An 18,908-nucleotide genomic window follows, 5' to 3' on the forward strand; every position below is an offset into this window, starting at 1 on the left:
ACAAGAAACAGGAACAACTGATTTACTAAATGGAAAAGGGTGAAGTTACTGCAGCATGACACTAGTCATTTAACGTAATTATAATAATATAATTAATAAAGAAACTGAAACTTTAATATTTAAATTTATTTTAAAAAGTTGCTCTGCATTGTGCAAAATTATCACAAATTAGTATTGACGGTGTTGAATCCTTTTCTATTGATACATGTCTCCTCATTTACAGTTAGAGCAATGGTGTGAACACGAGTTTCATCAATGCCTCCAACAACTCCAGGAAAGCCCACAATCCCCATAAAAGTGGCTTGCTTTTTGCCGCATGGTTTGACGATCAGTTGGAAAGTCAATGAACTGCCATAGAGTCGTAGCCAAAAGTGAGGTTTGGCCTAGGAAAATAGAAGATTTAAGATTTTGTAAGCATATTGCGTTGTGCTTGGAGTCAATTGTTTTATTTGTGATAACTCAATAAAACATGTCAAATTGTGCTGACATAATTTTAGGCCAGCCTGTCATACAAAGAAATTATGAACACATGCAAAAACGAGAGGACCAATGAAATATAAATAACTGATTACCCTGTAGTCAATGTGTGCTTTCTTTGAAAGATATATTTTTATGGTTTAAGCAGACTTGCTGGGTAATTTAAATAAATAAATAAATAAATAAATAAATAAATCACTTCTAGCCACTACTGTATGTTTGCTGTGGTCAGTGCCACAATAGTGCTATATAAGAGCCTGCTCCATAAAGGCTTTGTGCCTGAAGGGCACAAGTCATCATCGGTCACCAAAAATGTAATTATTTCTTTCATTTCTGCAGTTGGAGCATTGATTTGTAGAGTGGGAGAAGTTACTAAATTTCTTACTAGGTCAGTTACAAAAAGAATACCTTGACGATCAAGCTTTTATCGTTTTATCAACTCCCTTTCATCTGTTAACTCCAATACATTATATCTTCATTGGAAAGCGTGTGTCTTCTCCTCCCTGCTGCCATCCTAACTGGTTTGGAGACCTCTCCAGCACTTTTAAATAATTTAGGAGCTGAGACCTAGGGTGCTTCTCATTTCTTGTTTGTGTTTCCTCGTTTCCTTTCCTCACGTCTCAGCTCCACCCCCATAGGATGCGAGGGGAGGATGCAAGGTTAAGAAAACGAGGATGGAGGAATCGAAATAAAATGTTGTTTGTTTATTGGAATGTTCTTGATCACTCAATCGTCACTTGAAAAAGTGTCATCAGCTGCGTTCGAGGGATCTGCACTCATGTTGTTAAAGTCCCCGTGAACCGGAAGTTGTAAACGACTTTTCTCCAGTGTTGTGACGTATTTCCAAGTGAAACGGAATATTGAATAGAAGGCAGGGTTTTATTTTAGCGCTCCTCCTCTCCATCTCTCGATCATAGCAGACTAACGGTCGGAGAGGAGTGGTTTAAGAGTGGTTTAAGCATTTTCAACTCAAGCCGTCAAACTTAAGTCATCAGAGCTTAAGTTTCAGATTGCCATTCCAGACCGGAAGTAACTTTTCAGATTTTGATTACCACGACAAACAATTTTTTTGTGTGTATTAACTTGCACTGATTAATTGTTCACCACATGACTAGTAATATGCACTAACAAAGTAAATAGGGTCAATTTTGATTTCATGTCGACTTTAAAGTTGGGATATTTAAAAAAAAAAAAAAAAAATCATAAATAATTTAATAATGTTTGACTTTTCAGTCTGAGTTAAATGTCTTTTTTGGCTCATTTTATCTGTAAAAGGAAACATACCTAATAATTATGCACACCTGAATATAAGGCGTTTTTCATTTCCAGCCTTCATGAACAATTTTATATCACTTATAAATGATTAGATACAAAATTAATAGTAGTTAAGATTAATGTGGTTTGGAATTGGTAAGATGTGCCCAAAAAGCAGCAGTCTGTTTCTGACGACACTCAGGGTTTGTGTGGATATTGTAAAACGTTAATCCATTTGTTTGTGATTTGCTGTTATCACAGCTCACAGCAAATAGACGGCATGTTGCAACTGTGGCCACATAAAAATGTGACCTTTTTTGTAATATTATTGCATAGATATGTTCTCACCATCTCCACAAATCCCAGTGAAACAGCCAGCTGTACATCAAGAATATCCCAGCTGGCAATCTGCACTTGTCAGCAGCAGTAGCTTTCACTGGGGCATCATACATACTGTAGCATGTGACCTACAGTCTAAGCATAAAGCACTTTCTAATGTCTTGGACCACGTCAGAAGACAGAACGCAGATACGCAAACTCTGAGATAAAAGGGGGAAAAAAGTTCTAGTTCACAGTTGCGATAGTGTCCAAGGGAAGAGAAAAAAATGAATATGTGTGGTCCTACAACTTCGATTAAACATGAAATGTTGTCCAAGCTCAGATTACACTCATTACACTCAAAGTTGGCAAACGTACATAAACACTTTTAAACAGCAAACCAACAGTTTATTTATCACTTCACTCACATTTCTTAACATATTTCACAAGAATTATACATCACAGTATCATTTAAGAACACTTAACTCCACAAAAGAACTGAACAATTCACAAACCATAACTAAATATGGTAGTTTATGAGCTCACTTACCAAGAATCAAATGATAACGATTAGAAATAATCTCCGATGAATCAAGGAAAATCTGTTTTATGCAGTTTTCATCAGATGAATCAGCTCAACTTCTCGTTTAATCCTAAGAGTCAATACAAACGTGATGAGCTATTTAAACAACTCTTTCTGGTTAGCAATGTTTCAAATCTATTAATTTCAATCAATCTGGTATTTTCTTAACTTTAGAACTGCAGTTGACTACATGCCCGGCTACTTCCTGGTTTTAGATAACCCAGCTCAGTCATTTCCGGTCAACTGTCAAATCAGCCATGAAGATGTCTCTACACTCGCTGCCTTCAGGATTTACCTCAACTCAACATCAATGATGTACACCGCCTTATTCAGAAAAACTCGAAGGCTTCGTCCAGTAAACGGGAAAAAGGATTAATGTTGTACGTATCTAGTTATATTCATGAATGTGAAGGTAAGTTATCGATTATCAAGAATTCTGTTATGATGTTGTTTACAAGATAGCATCGCTTACTGGCAAACATTAGCCTAAACAGTTACCATAGTGTTTGGCTGTCAGCATTTAAATGTGCAATTACATGTCTAGGTACTCTCCTGGGATTACCAGGCTTGACATTACGTCATGTTCTTCCGCAGGAAGCATGCAGTTCTGTTTATCAACCACTAGAGCGCCAAAAGTTACGAACTGCCACTTTAATGTACACAATTAAAAATTTGACTCTTTACCATTTTGAATGATGTACTCTAGTCTATTACTACTATCAAGATTCCACTGCAAAGGAAAAAATCTAAGTTCATGTGTTTTGACCCAGTTTCACAGACAGGGCTTAGCCTAAACCAGGATTAGACAATTCAGTTTGGATATTTAAGTAGCTTTTATAAACATACACTAAAAAAAAACATTACTGGTGTTTATCTTGAGACAAAACAATGGCTCTGACATATTTTCAGATATGTCAGTGTGTAGTACTCCTGGAAAGAAGCAAGAAAATTAAGAGAAGAACGCTGATGTGATGGCTTCTCGTCTCTGCATTTACTACGAATGAATCAATAAAAGTATATGCATATTACAACCGTTCAGCACATTACATGGTCAACACATGTATGACTTCTGCATAGTAATGACTGAACATAAACATTAACAACTTTAAACATTTTGCATATTCAGCATTTACAATTGCCAAAGTGACACTCTAAATCGATAATTTTGCAGTATTAGAAAAATAAAAATTAAACAATTTTATATATTTTGAAAACTTACTCAATATCACAAGTTTGCTTTCAGTTAAAACAGCTCAAACATGCATTTTAGTCTCTACCTCACAGGCTATTTTAACAATTTACAATATTGCCACATATAACTAAATTACTAGTTATATAGTGCAACATTATGATGTAAGAGCAGAGATTTGAGTCAGGACAACTCTGAGCTAATTTGACATGCCCTCTGTATTGATTGTCCAAGGTCTCGCCAAGAAAATAGATGCTTTTGGGAAATATTGAGGTTGTGCAGAAGTTTTTTCCTGGAGAAAGAGTGTTGTGAATCACCTCTACTGGTGCGGAGACTCTTAAAAGACCAGAGAAGAAGCTGTGGAAAAGTATAGGTCAATAACAAATCATGCGCAAAATGTGCATCATCACAACAGTGAGATATATTCCCTATTCTACCTCTTGAGGAGCGAGCATACAGACACCGCTACACCAATGTGGCTTTTTGTTAATGACTGTCCTACTACAGGATTTAACACAGAGTAACAGCTCACTACCAGTTACAAAAGACACTGTAACAGTCTGTCACAGGCAATTCTAGATGCATTTTTCATCAATTAATTTCTTAAATTATCATACTGTGTTCTGGACCCCCATCTAGTGGTAAATTTTTTTGGCCCGATGCCAAACTTACTTGTCGACCCCTGCTCTACAGTCTATTCTGATTCATCAACACAGTTTCAATGATGATCCACAATAAACTCTAAACCCAGGATAGAGCGGTTGAGTGAATGTGGTCTGGACTGTGTGGATGAGGCTCATTGTGTCTCCAGAGACGCTGTAGAAGGACAGAGTTCCTGCACTGTGATCCACATACACTCCTATTCTACTGATGATGGACTCTAAATCATCATCCACATACACTCCTACTCTACTGATGGACTCTACAGGAAGTTTAGTCCCTCTGTTATTGTGTGTGAATACACAACTGTCAGAAGAGCAGAACAAACTCCAGGACTGATCATTATTTCCAAACTCAGACTCATCACCCCATCTCTTCCTGCTGATGCTCTTATATGACACTGATATAGACACACATTTACCACTCCACTCAATCTCCCAGTAACGGCGTCGATCACACACACTCTCTCTACACAAAACCTGAGACACACGATCAAATCTGTCTGGATGATCAGGATACTGCTGGACTGTGTCAGTGTTAGTAATCACTCTGTTCCTCTGAGACAGACGGAGGAGTTTATTCACTGTGTTCAGATCCAGAGTGAACTTATGGGAATCTGAAGGAGATAAAACACATCACAATCAGGAATTATCAGTCCCATCTTTTAATCTACACTGTAATAATCATTTTTGCTGCTTGTTAAAAGTACTTAATTAAAATGTGATTTTCTGTTTATGCCTCTCTTGTAATAGTGTCTAAAACAGTACATTAAGGACTGTAGCGTCTGTGCAGGATCAGATAAGCAAGTCAACTATAAATTTTGTTAAAGTGTTACCTTCTTGATCTTTTGTTTGTAAATCTCACATTGGCTCCGGCCTGGCTGACATTAACAGCTCACTTGACACATTTTATGGCCATGTCGATGAACCCACGAATCTCTCCCTTGTGACTTCAAACGATTGCGCTAAACTCAGATCGAATTACAGCAAGCCATGCGGCCACATTCCAGACGTCGTCAAATTCCAATACACATACGCACACACACAGAGGAACATACCAGGACTCTCTTTAAGTCACAGTCATTAACATATTATTAAAATGTAATCCTGTAAGCCTGTATTTCAGTTTAATCATGTCTTTAATATTAAGTTACGATTATAGTTGTGTGAATTGTACCCCAAACCTTTATATGCGAGTGTAAGACTGTATCTATGTCTTTATGTCTTTTGCACCCTGGCATGTTTAGGCTTAAATGAATCCTATCAGGATGCTTTAATTAACTATGCATGTTCTATTACGATACCATGCATTAGTCTATTTCTAAGGTCTTTTGGAGTAAAAGTTACCAATTCTGAAACCATCATAAATTATGCAAATTGAGCCGCAAGACAAGACAAAGATAACTTTTCCCTCCTTAAAATCCACGCTGGACATTGGCTGTTCACCCAAGGAGGCGGTTTGGTTAGTTTGTCTTTAAAAGACAACGACACATGTCCTTCCTCTGTTGAGTCTTCTTCATCCGTCACCCTCACTCTTCGTTATCTATGAGACGGACTCTTCCTTCTTTATTTTCCGGTTACTTTACTCTTAAGTTAAACCCTTGTTTGAAAGTCCCGCCGAAGAACCCTTTCTCGGAAAAGGACCAATTGCTCCTGCCGCACGAACTGAAACTCCTGCAGAAAGACGAAACAATCACAGCACCTAAACCTATGCAAGTATAGAACCATTCTTTTCTAAGCGTTTTAAGCTCGATGTGTAAGCTGAGTTTCCTTGCTGGCTCTCAAAGGTTTTAACTGTTTGTAATTTTGCCATTTCTTTGATCACCTCTGTTTTCTTGACTTTACTTTTGTTTTATTCTACGTATGTTCGTTTGTTGTATTTTTAGTCATATATTCGTAGTTCGTATCTATTAAATACATTATATTCATGCTCTATTGTTTCTGTTGCTCATTCAGAAAATCAAGTCACTTCTACGTTCCGATTTTGCAACTGCTTTATGCTTTAATGCTAGAATAAGAAGTTATTCTCGTAGCCAGAGAATAACTTCCTTTTACAATAGTCTATGAGAAAACTGATGGTTTGCTGGACAAACTAGGATAGTGTTTCTCAAACAACTATTAAACTAGAACTAATCACATATGTAATTAATTATAATCTGTTGTAATTAATTCACAATATATGTGCATAATTCCCTCTTTGGTTGATCTATATTATAATTAATCATAATGCGTTATGATTTAATTATGTATATATTTCACCCATGATTTGAGCTAATTGATTAAATACCTGTAATTCGCTACAGGACTTTCCTCCATCTCATTTATTCTGCTTTTTTACTTCCTGCCCCCATCTGAATTTCACACATCATCAGTCACGTGATTGCAAACATCCTATCAACTCTCAAGTCTGTTACCAAGCAATTATTTAAGATTAAAATGGAGAATCAAAACAGGTGTGGTATATTAGAGGTAAAAAATGATATAAATACTGTTCGGTTTCTTGCACAAACTGATCGTTTTGTGTCTTAGGACATCAATGTGTCGTCACAAGCTGCAGGGTTTAATTTGGATTTGTCTGTGCATGTTTTTTTTTTTTTTACTCTCATAGATTTTGTTCCCATTGACATGCATTATAAGACTGACAGACCGCAACAGTTGGAGTTAAAAATCATCATTTGTGTTCTACTGAAGAAACAAAGTTAACTACATCTTGGATGCCCTGGGGTTAAGCAGATAAACATCAAATTTTCATTTTTGGGTGAACTATCCCCCAGTCGTTTCTGTTCATTGACTCCATAAAACACTGCAAGAGCTAAAACAAGCAAATACAATAGATATGACAATGAAAAAAAAAATTAGCTGTTATATGAAAAAATTACTGATTAAACACATATAGCATAAACAACCTAAATTTACTCATGAATCAAATTAGATCAACTGAATCAGCATAATGATGGCAATTATATACAAAATATAAACTCATAAAATGAACATTACTGATCTTGAGCTCTTATCAACCATATACTAAACAATCAGCAACAAAAAACAAAAACTACATGTACTAATCTCACGTTAAAACTCCTTTTTAACTCTGTGACCATGAATCATTGACTTTGATTTGTCCATGTGCCAAATGCTTTTTCATCTTAAGTAACTCATTAGAAAAAAAAAAAACACTGGTGTGCATCTTGAGACAAAACAACGTCCGTGACATATTTTAAGATCTGTCAGTATAAGTTTCTTCCAGTTAAAACAGCTCAAACATGCATTTTAGTCTAGGACTAGCTTAAGCCTTGTCTGTGAAACCGGGGGTAAGTGTTATTTTATGTTTTTGAGGGAAAGACCTGTTAGTGTTAAATGTTCAGTTATGAAAAGAGAGACCAAGTGTGAGTGTGTGTGTTTATGTGAGTTTGTGTGTGTGTAGACATACATTTGCGTGGTCCTGCTGTAATCCTGATCTCTCCTCCATGAGCCACACTAGAAAAAACACACACAGTGACACTGTTAATCAGTAAACACACAATCTCTCTCTCTCTCTCTCTCTCTGAGTGGAGTTTCTGTCTTTTTTCTCTAAAACTTTACTTTCTTTGTGATCAATTTATAAGTGTTTTTTGGAAGGAATTTTAAAGTTTGAGTTGTGTAGGAAAGAAAGTCTTTTTGCAAGTTTATAAGTTGAGAACGCTGGCTGTCAGCATTTGCTGGCAGGTGTCTTCAACACAGCAATGGCGGCAGCTTCAGATAAAGTGGCGTTTGAGCGACTGACGCAGGCACGGAATTAAAATGGTGCCAGTGATGAATTGCCTGGTGAAGAGTGTAGTCTGGCGGTTGGAAAGGCCGTTGGGTATGAGAGTATTATGTCAGCGTCACGAATGAGTACTGCTGTCATTAGTTTTCTCGATAGCATAGAGAAAGTGAATAGTGTGGTTCAAAGTGGGACAATAAAAAAAGATACTTTTACCCCGGTAATGCCTTTGGTTCAGCAGCAAGGAAAATCACACTGTCAAATGTCCATCTTTTCATTAAAGGGATAGTTCACCCAAAAATGAAAATCATCCCTTGATTTACTCACCCTCAAGCCATCCTAGGTGTATATGACTATCTTCTTTCAGCCAAACACAATCAGAGTTATATTTAAAAATATCCTTAGTCCTCCAAGGTTTATAAAGGTTGTGAATGGTAGGCCAAATTTTGAAGACAAAAAAATGCATCCATCAATAAAAAAAAAAAAATGAATCTATACGACTCAGGAGGGTTAATAAAGGCGTTTGTTTAAGACAAATATCCTTATTTAAAATGCGTATACGTCCCGTCTGCGGCTCGTTATTTCGAAATCAGAAAAACGAGAAAACTGCAATTTTTTCATTTTTTAAAAAGAAAACGAAAAAACAAAAAATTGGTTTGATTTTGCGTTTTTTCATTCTGGGGTTGGAAACTAATAATCAGCTTGAATATTGATCTCTACATGTGAGCGGGAATGAAATGCCTCTTTCCACTGATTGGTCAACCAGACGTCAAACCATGTCGTAATCAGTTGTTCATCGGTTCCGCTCAACAGAATAAAAGTCCCTTGCTCTACAGCTGTACGGATTCTTAACGCGTTTATTCTACATTTCATCTCTTTCTCATCAATATTAATTTACTTTAGAGCTGCACACAACTACCCCCAGTCTACAACTTTAGCACAATGCCTGTTTTATTTAACTGACCAACTATAAAAATCTAGCGAAGCTACTCGACGCACTGGGCAGCGCGGAGCGAATGTACAATACTTTGAAGTAAAATGCAAATCAGTAGTCTATCGATTTAAGTGTAAATATGCAGCAGTCATTACTTTTGTTTTAGACAACACCCTGAGTTTGGACATCTGATGAATGTGAAATATGACAGATATGAAAAGATATTACATGTTATTTGTTCCTCAAAGGGGTAATGTTAAATAAATATAATGTTAAATATATAGCCATTATAGTGCTCTCTTAGTTATAAGAAGATATCAAAACCCTGAAATAACACTAACAATAAAGAGATGAAGAGTATTTTTATAGCCTTTATTGCTATCTGTCGGTGTCAGAAATTAACTTTAAGGGTTAATTGATTTTCAGGGGATTTTTTTTTAACCTTTATATAGGATTTTTTTTCCTAATCTTATTAAATATGTAGGTATGCCATCTTTAATGTTAAGTTCTTAAATTTAGTCAATTAAATTAGAATAATATGACGCTATAGGTTGTTACCAATTAAATCAGTATCAACCAAGGGCTTGCAGAGGTGTCAGAGAAGCAGCATCTGCTTGTAGATCTGAGATGTTAGATAGTGTTGCTCAGAGACGGCAGTAAATGCGTAGCAATTACAATTGCATAATGTAGTGAGATTAATGTTTTAAAAAACATTTTGAATACAGAAATATCAAATGAATTATAAAATTAAACGATATTTGGATTATGAAATTAATGTCGCCAGTAGGTGGCGGCAAGTCATTGTGTTAATGAATGAGTCATTTATTCAACTGATTCATTCAAAACACTGATTCATTCAGGAATAAATCTGTGCGTCTCAATCAGCTCCCTAGTTCAGTACTCAGGGCACTGATCAGGGAATCGGCCACATTCACTTTCATGATATACTGATTCACGACCTAGCTAGGGAGCTGATTGAGACGCAGGAGATATAAAGTGGAGCTGATTTGTTCAAAGACTCTGATTCATTTAGAGACATGGTTTGACGTCTGGTTGACCAATCAGCAGAAAGAGGCGTTTCATTCCCGCCCACATGTAGAGATAGAATATTCAAGCTGATTATTCGTTTCCAACACCAGAACGCCCCTAATGAACTCCGGTGTAGGCAGAATGATTTTAACATCACTTTGAAGCAAAAATTCTAGACTAAAATATACAGTTCCCAAAAGTCTTGTGAAAAAATATATAGTATGTGTTCTGAGGCCTTATTTCAGTGACTTTTTTTTTCTTTTTTTTTTCTTTTTTATAAAAACCATGCATAAACGTAATTCTCTCAAAAATACAAACAAGTACATACTTGTTGCTTAAAATAAGGATTTTTTTTTACACAAAGCATCGATTCCCTTCCGAAGGCCTTTATTAACCCCCCTGAGCCACATGTAAGTATGTTTTATGATTGATGGATGCACTTTTTTGGATTTCAAAAACTCCAATCACTTCCATTATAAAGCTTGGACGAGCCAGGATAATTTTAATATAACTCTGATTGTGTTTGGCTGAAAAAACAAAGTCATATACACCTAGAAAGGCTTGAGGGTGAATAAATGATGGGATAATTTTCATTTTTGGGCAAACTATCCCATGTTATGAAGCAACGAGAATACTTTTTGTGTGCCAAAACAAAAAATAACTTTATTCAACAATTTTGTCATTTCCCTGTTAGTCTCCTATGCTGTTTGCATTGTATAGACAGTGCAGGCTTCTGTGTACTACGGGTGAACTAACCCTTTAATTGTTTAAAGAAACTGCATCTGTGCATATGTACCACCCCTTTTCGTCAGGTTGTATCTGTAGAAAGAGTGAGAGTGACTGAAAGTGCAAGGTGGATTACATGTGTGGAAGTGTGTGTCAATGAACAGATGAAATTTACCTGTTGAAGTTCGTGATAAATATCTAAGTGTTTATCATAACGATGCAACATTATTATTGTGCAAAAGGCCATGTTCAAGTTAAACTTATATTATTATAATAGTCGTACTGTGCTCTGTTCGAGTATTGAATCTGCAGAGTAGGCGGAGTTTAATCGTAAGTCTCACGAGATCGGCAAAAATAGTGCAAGATCAGATACATGGAAATGGAGGAAAAGAAGGAAGAAATGTGGTGTGTGTGTTATTATTGTAAATAAACAAGTCAAGGTGGATTAAGGCCATCCAGTTATAGATCGACCATAGAGCACTCAGATGGTGAGCAGTTTGGCATTTTCAAATGTAATAGGCGGTCGATGTGTGATCGCTCCGGAGATTGGTGGAATTTTATGGTGAATACCATAGCGTGCGTCATTGCAGACTGTAAGTGTTTGTTTCATTATTCAGTATAATAATCATTGTCTTGATATGCTGTTAGATGCATCAATAAGATAATTCTTCAGTTGTAAAAGATCAGCTGCTATATTATGCATTTATCACGTTTGCGATGTCTCACAAGTTCACTTGCGTGAAACGATAATGACGCAGCACTTTGTTGTACAAATCATATCAGAAAACTAATTGAGGTTTATTTTATTGTAGAACCACGTTTATCCAGCTGATCTCGCTTTGCACATACAGTATCACACACACCCTTCACGCACACGAAGCTACAGGCCTCACTGTTAATATCACATCACATTAAGCCTCTAAGGACCAAATAAGGATACATACTGACATGTAACCACCTGTTCAAGTTCTAATGTGATGGCATCGTGTCTGAGGATCGATGTTTGAGGATATCTGCACCCTTCTTGCATTAAGTGGTCTATTCTGGAACACTTGGGACTTGCAAAAACTGAGTACTCTTATTTCCACAACTTCATTGCCGGATCTCAACATCATCATTGTATCTTTCGAGTTAAAACACATTGTTATATTGTTTAGTTATTTAGCGTAGGCCTACACTGTTTTATTTGAGACATATTTACATTTTGTTTACATTGTGAGCAAATAATTCATTCTTTCATTTGACCAATCAATACATTGAGTAAATCTGATCCATGACTCTGGTGTCTTTACTCCTCTTCTAGTCACTGGACATTAATTGGGTAAATAGTCTTCTAAGCTGGTTTAGAACTGTAATAATAATCAGTGCATACTACAGTCTTCAATACAATATGTCATTATGCCCGTTATTAGTGTTAGAGCCATGCATTTGAATATGTCTTGCATTGATATTCTGTATTACTCTTCATTGATAATGTTATGTTCTTTAATCCAAAACTGGATTTTTGCATGTAACTATTTGTTACTATAATTTTATTTATATTCCTGTATATGTACACACACGCACCCCTTTGGTGAATATGGATTAACTTTGGAAAGCCTGTGTACAGCCTGGATGAAAGTTACCATTGTGTTGAGAACAAATAAACCTCCTTTAGATTAAGCTGATAGGATCCTGTGTTTTGACAGACACCCTTTGAGGAAAGCTAGATTTCAGACATCACTTAATACAGTCCCTTTTTCAGACATACTACACAAGTTGTGAAACTATTTTACTGATGAAGTCATGGGGCAGCACTGACAAAATGTTTCTGTGCATGTGTATGTTTTTCTGTGTGTGTTAGTGTGTGTCTTTACTGTATGTGTGTTCGGTGTTCTGTATGTGTGGAACATAGAGCCAGAGAAAGCCTGCTCTCCATAGATAACAAAATGTTATTTTGTGGGAAAATCGTGAAAATAGTTTGTCAGTTTTATACTATTGTTTGTTATATTTATTTGTTCAAAGTCATTGTGGGTTTGGTTCTTCTGCTGTTGTAAGATGTAAAGACCTTTGTAATTAACTGAAATCATTTGGTGAAGTGATATGGTACTCTAATGCAGTTGAGACCTACCTTGGACTAATTTAGCTGTGCGTTTACTTGACAATATTTGCACATCTTAGAACATTTGTCAAACAATCAGAATCAAGAATTCAGCCCTGTAGTAGTAACTACAGCTAAACCCCTATTCTCAGTAAGAACTTTTGTAAATGTATGAAAGAAATAAAGTCAAACTCTTCCTGCTCAACATACTTGAGTTTATCCAGTGTGTAGTTTTGATGGTTAAGTTTATCAGTGAGCAGCTTGACCCCTGAATCTCCTGGGTGATTGTAGCTCAGATCCAGCTCTCTCAGGTGTGAGGGGTTTGAACTCAGAGCAGAAGACACATAACGACAGCCTTCCTCTGTCACCATGCAGCCAGACAACCTACAAAGACACAGCAACAGTCCACATGACATTAGTTTCACAATCAGACATTACTATCACACACTGACCTGTGCAGTTTGTATGCTGTTATTTTCTGTTGATTCAGTCATAAAATTAACAAGTGTCTGTGGAAATGTACCAGAGTAAAAGTATTCATTTACTTTTCTAAATGTAGTTAAGTCATCAGACACATTTATACTTATTTGCATTATAAAAATTATTTGAACATTTATACCTTTTTCAGCTATTCATTACATTTATTTTTAACTGTAAAAAACTTAAATAGTCACTAATTTCCAGTGACTACTCTACTTTTTTAAAATGTCATTGTTTTGAATTGAAATATATGTGATTCATGTAATTTGTAATTAAATATGATGAAATGATTTCAGCGTATTAAGCATACAAATAAGAGTGAATGTGTGCATTTTTTATTGTGATAGATTATTGTAAAACAGTTTACCTCAGTATCTCCAGCTGACAGTTTGGACTCTCCAGTCCATCAGAGAGCAGCCTCACTCCCGAATCCTGCAGGTCATTGTTACTCAGGTCCAGCTCTCTCAGGGCAGAGTTTTGTAGAGCTGAAGATAAACTCTCACAACACTGAGCAGTGAGATTGCAGCACTGTAGCCTGTGTAGAGAACAAAACAAACGGTTTTAACGGGTATTAATGCTTATTAGGTAGTTTACAATTTAGAGCATAGATAACTTGGAAAACCCTTTCACAATGTCCTAACCAGACGCGATGCCGCAACACGTGATAAAAGGTATCTTTTCCATGTTAATTTTTGTCCTAAACAGCTGTGACACACGACGATTCTATTTTAGAAACAGTTTCTATTTCTCCGCAACATCGCAACTGGAACAGCAACAGCAAGTAAAGCAATGATAATATACTGTTTATGTGCTTTATTTCATGCTAAAAGCATCTATGTGAGTTTAAATATCATTCTGTGCCTATTTCATTGTGCCTGCTGTGCTCTTGCCGAGAGAGCCCGCCCACACTCTCTTCTGATTGGCTGTGGTTTTTGATTGATTTTATCGCTTCTCATTGTTGCGTCACGTCTAGTGTTGACAGTCAAATTGCTTGTCGTTGGAATCTTATCGCATCGGGTTTGGTTAGGACACGGTGTTTGACTGTAGTGATGTAAGCAAACTAAAACAATTTTCTCTTCATAAAACATCAAACCATTATTTTCAGTTTCTTTAATTTATGATACATTTAAGAATAATAAAATTGGTAAAACTCAGGTTCAACTTGTCTGATGGTGGAGACACTTTGGTATTTAATATCATCACACACATTGATACATATACATTTATTCATTTTTCTGAACAGTCTAGGCCAACAAGTCATCCATGGAAAAAGAAGGCCCAATTACAAAAGACCAACATTGTATATAAATGAATGTAAAGAAGACTCTTACAGTGCTCTTCTGGTGTTTTTGATCACAGGCAGCAGTCTCATCAGTGCTTCATCAGATCTTCTGTACTTCTGCAGTTCAAACTTTTCTTGAGTCTCTTCTGACATCAGGAGCGCAAACACCAGAGCAGACCACTGAGCAGAGGAGAGATTCTGTGCTGAAAGATTTCCTGAGCTCAGATTCTTTTGGATTTCCTTCACAAAGTCATCTTTCAGCTCACTCAGACAGTGGAAGAGATTGATGGTCCTTTCCACTGATTTCTCCATCTCTATTGTTTGTTTGATATAGTCAACAGTGTCTTCAACGTTCTCTGCTTTCAGTTTCAGTTTTGGCAGTAGTTCCTTCAGGTCACTCTGATTAGACTCCAGTGAGAGACCGAGAAGGAACCGGAGGAAAAGGTCCAGGTGTCCGTTCTCGCTTTGTACAGCCTTGTTGATTGCAGCCTTATGAAGTTTAAACAGTGGCTTTTTGGAGAAATTCCATTTCAGTTTTTCTCTCCAGGATTCAAGAAATGGGTTTGTTTTCTTTTTTTTGCTAATCAAAAACACATAAAGAGCAGCAAGGAATTCCTGGATGCTGAGATGTATGAAGCTGTAAACGTTTCTTGCTGAAATAGCCTTTTCCTCCTGAAAGATCTGAGTGCATAACCCAGAGAATATCATCTCTTCATTGACATCTAGGCCACATTCCTCAAGATCTTCTTTGTAGAAAATCAGGTTTCCTTTCTCCAGCTGTTGAAAGGCCAGTTTCCCAAGCTTCAGAATAATCTGATCAAAAGACCTGGCATTGGCTTTAGTTTCAGGATCATAACTGTATTTTGCTTTCATCTGTTGCTGCTGAGTAAGTAAGAAGTTTGTGTACATCCCTGTGAGAGTTGTGGGAGTTTTGTCATCACTCTTTTGAGCCAGTAGAGGCTTAAGAACAGTGAGAGAGATCCAGCAGAAGATGGGGATGTGGCACATGATGTACAGGCTCCTAGATTTCCTTATATGACGGATGATGTTTCCAGCAACCTCAGAACTGCTATTTTTGTTGAAGTATTGCTCTTTCTGCTTATTGTTAAATCCGCGCACTTCTGTCACCTGATCAATGTAGTTTCGGGGTATCAGACTGGCTGCTGCTGGTCTGGATGTGATCCAGATGAGAGCAGAGGGAACCAGATGTTTCTTGATCAGGCTTGTAATTATCTTACTTACTGTTGTTTCTTTGTGAACATCTGTACATCTGTCATCCTTTATAAAGCTCAAAGGGAAGCGACATTCATCCAGCCCATCAAAGATGAACATGATTTTACCATCACCTTCAGGAAAAGAGGGCAGTTCTTTAGGATCATTAAAGAAGTATTTGTGAAGCAGTCCCATTAGACTGAAATTATTTCTGATCAAATTTAGCTGACGGAACGGAAGAGGAAAAATTAAGGCAATATCCTGATTTTCTTTTCCTTCAGCCCAGTCAAGGATTAATTTATTGACGGACACCGTTTTTCCTATTCCTGCGATGCCCATCGTCAGCACTTTTCTGTTTCGTCGACCATTATTGACTTTAAAAAGATTATTGCACTGGATCGGTGTGTCCTTGGCATCAAATTGTTTGAATTCGATCTGTCTCACCTCGTGCTCACTCACTATTCCTCCAGTCTCATTCTCCACCACATATAGATCAGTGTAAATATCGTTCAGGTATTTCTGATGACCCGTCTGAGAATTACCAACCAATATTCGCTCACACTCCTGTTTTAATTTGTCCTTCAATCTGCGGCTGGTCTCTGTGTAATCATGAGCAGCTTTACTGTCTTCTGCAGTTGAGCCTTTGACAAAGAGGGAAAAAAATCAGCAAAAAGTTATCAGATTTTCAATAAATAATAAAATCTGTATGTAAAGTTACAAAAATAACCGCCACACATGTGTGGTAACTTGAAAAGTGGTTCTACTATATCCCAATTAATCACTTTAATACTGTAACAGTGTTTAAATGCAGTTTTACACAGATTATGCTTAAGTTGACTACATTTGTGGTCATGGAAACGCCTTAACTTATGTCAACTCACATACACACCTTGTAGGGGTGAGCAATCAAAATCTTACATCATATCACATCACAATATGAGTCATTTTTTTTCCTCGCTACCAATATATATGACAAGCTAGTTATTTTTGTTTAAGATAAGGTTGTTATGATTGAAATATTTTTAATTACATTTAAATTACATTAAATTATACAGTTTAATTTAACGGTTTAATTTAATTTTCAACACCAATTGCAACCTGTAACGAAGGGAACTGGACGATGGAGTTGGGAATACACGTGCAGGCTTTATTAAAATGAGCGTAGTTGTACAGGCAGAGGTCAAACACCAGCAAACAGATACAGGAGGACAAGGCAAAAGAGTAATCCAAGACAGGCAGCAAACGATCATAAAACAAGGAAAACAGTCCAGGGTCAAAAACAAAGGCAAGGCTAGGCAAGGACAATGAAACACGGAGACAAGGTCGGATAAAGGCTAAACAATACTCAGCAAAATGTGTGTGTTAGAGTGCAGCTTATAAAGTGTCACTGATGGGAAACAGGTGTGAGTGTGTGATTAGTTCCTAAGTGGGGAATTGTGGGAAATGGAGTCAAGAGTGAAGTGACTGCATGTGTGCAATGAAAAAGTCTTAATGGTGAAAATGAGACCTCTGGTGGGAAGTAAGAGGAAGCAGCAGGCGATGGAAACGTGACAACCAATATTGCTACTAGCCTAACTAACATAATTAAAAAAAAAAAAAAAAAAAAGTTCTTGGCTCACTACAATGTCACATGAGTATAACCCCAATAGATAACCACAAAATCTCTACTGCTTGACTAATTTCTGTGGTTAACCATGTCTGCTGGTATATCTCCCACCCCTAACACCTTGGTTTCAATTTAAAAGTTCCTAAATTATTTTCTAATTCCCTCCAGAGCATTCAGTGGATTGTCTCCATTAGACTCGGATAACCTTTAAGGCTATCACACCAATCAGGATGTGAAGCTGTAGTTCCAGCATGATTTGTCCTGCTTAAAGGTGTCATGAACTGCCTTGTTTTATTGTATTATTATTTTATTTTATAATGTTTCCTGGGGTGCACTTGTAATGTTAATATATTTTTTGTTTTATTAAAAATGTAAAATTGTCATAATTTAGAAAAAAAAAAAGGCATTTTTCCTACCCTGATTATAGCCCTCTGATTTGAACGCTCTGTTTTAAGGGGCGTGTCTGCTGTGAGACTTCAGTGTAAATGCCCACTGCTGTGATTGGCTGACATTTTTGCATATGAAATAGCTTTAAGATCTACCACTGTTGTGTTTGGCCCTGCAGTTGCTGCTTGCTGTTACATATTCTCTTGTTTTCATGTACAGAAAATGATTGTTATTAATGATAATGAACATGCACATTATTGGGTAACACCTTATAATTAGTTTACAGTAATAAAGTACTTACAAATAATTTCCAAACTATTAGTTTATAGTTCATTCATAGGTAATATATAGTAGCCTCTACATTGTTAATTTATTAATAGGCTATATACAAATAGTGTGTTCTCCATTCATTGTCACTGTAATTAACCAAATTATTATTGTTTAATTAGCTCATATGTAAAGAGTTAGAAAAATGTTTATTTATTTATTTAACAACTTTAGATTAGGTCACAGAAAATTATATATATTATATATTATTTATTATATTAATATTAGTATAGGGTAATAGAATATACAGTTTGTACAGTATAAAAAACATGCCTAGGCAGAGTCCCCATAAATATTAATATATTAAACTATGAATAAATTATAAACTAATAGTTTGTTAATAATTTGTAAGTACTTACTCTAGTAATTTATACTTCAACACTGTGAGCTGCCTAACATTATGTCCCTGCTCAAACATTCCACAACCTGAGAAAACACGACTGTTGTACCTTGATCTACTGTGTGCTTCTCTGGCTCTCTCTCTGAGGATTTTTGTGACACTGTGTGGAAAAAGAAAAGGAGAGAAGTCAAAAATTTAAGGCAAAATATACAGATAAACTGAAGAAAAGACTAAAGCATGATTGCCCATGAGCAATAATGCCATAAAACAAACTTCATTAGTT

The 18,908-nt window shown here is 36.4% G+C and overlaps 1 protein-coding gene across 6 annotated transcripts in view; it reads right to left on the minus strand.

Moving 5' to 3' along the window:
* Positions 1–2,320: 2,320 nt before the first annotated feature.
* Positions 2,321–18,908, minus strand: part of LOC127511070 (NLR family CARD domain-containing protein 3-like) — a 146,690-nt gene continuing 130,102 nt past the window's right edge. For 5 of the 6 annotated variants that reach the window (XM_051891465.1, XM_051891466.1, XM_051891464.1 and 2 more), the window contains 6 exons: positions 18,735–18,785; positions 14,803–16,606; positions 13,839–14,006; positions 13,202–13,375; positions 7,911–7,957; positions 3,604–5,097 (listed from right to left, as the gene is read on the minus strand). In XM_051891465.1, the coding sequence (XP_051747425.1) occupies positions 4,529–5,097; positions 7,911–7,957; positions 13,202–13,375; positions 13,839–14,006; positions 14,803–16,606; positions 18,735–18,785 (2,813 nt within the window). In that variant the 3' untranslated portion in view covers positions 3,604–4,528. Of the gene's footprint in view, positions 2,703–3,603; positions 5,098–7,910; positions 7,958–13,201; positions 13,376–13,838; positions 14,007–14,802; positions 16,607–18,734; positions 18,786–18,908 lie in introns of those variants that run through there. The other variant, XM_051891469.1, reaches the window with a different exon arrangement.

Source organism: Ctenopharyngodon idella, chromosome 4 (assembly GCF_019924925.1).
Source record: "Ctenopharyngodon idella isolate HZGC_01 chromosome 4, HZGC01, whole genome shotgun sequence".
Lineage (NCBI taxonomy): Eukaryota > Metazoa > Chordata > Actinopteri > Cypriniformes > Xenocyprididae > Ctenopharyngodon > Ctenopharyngodon idella.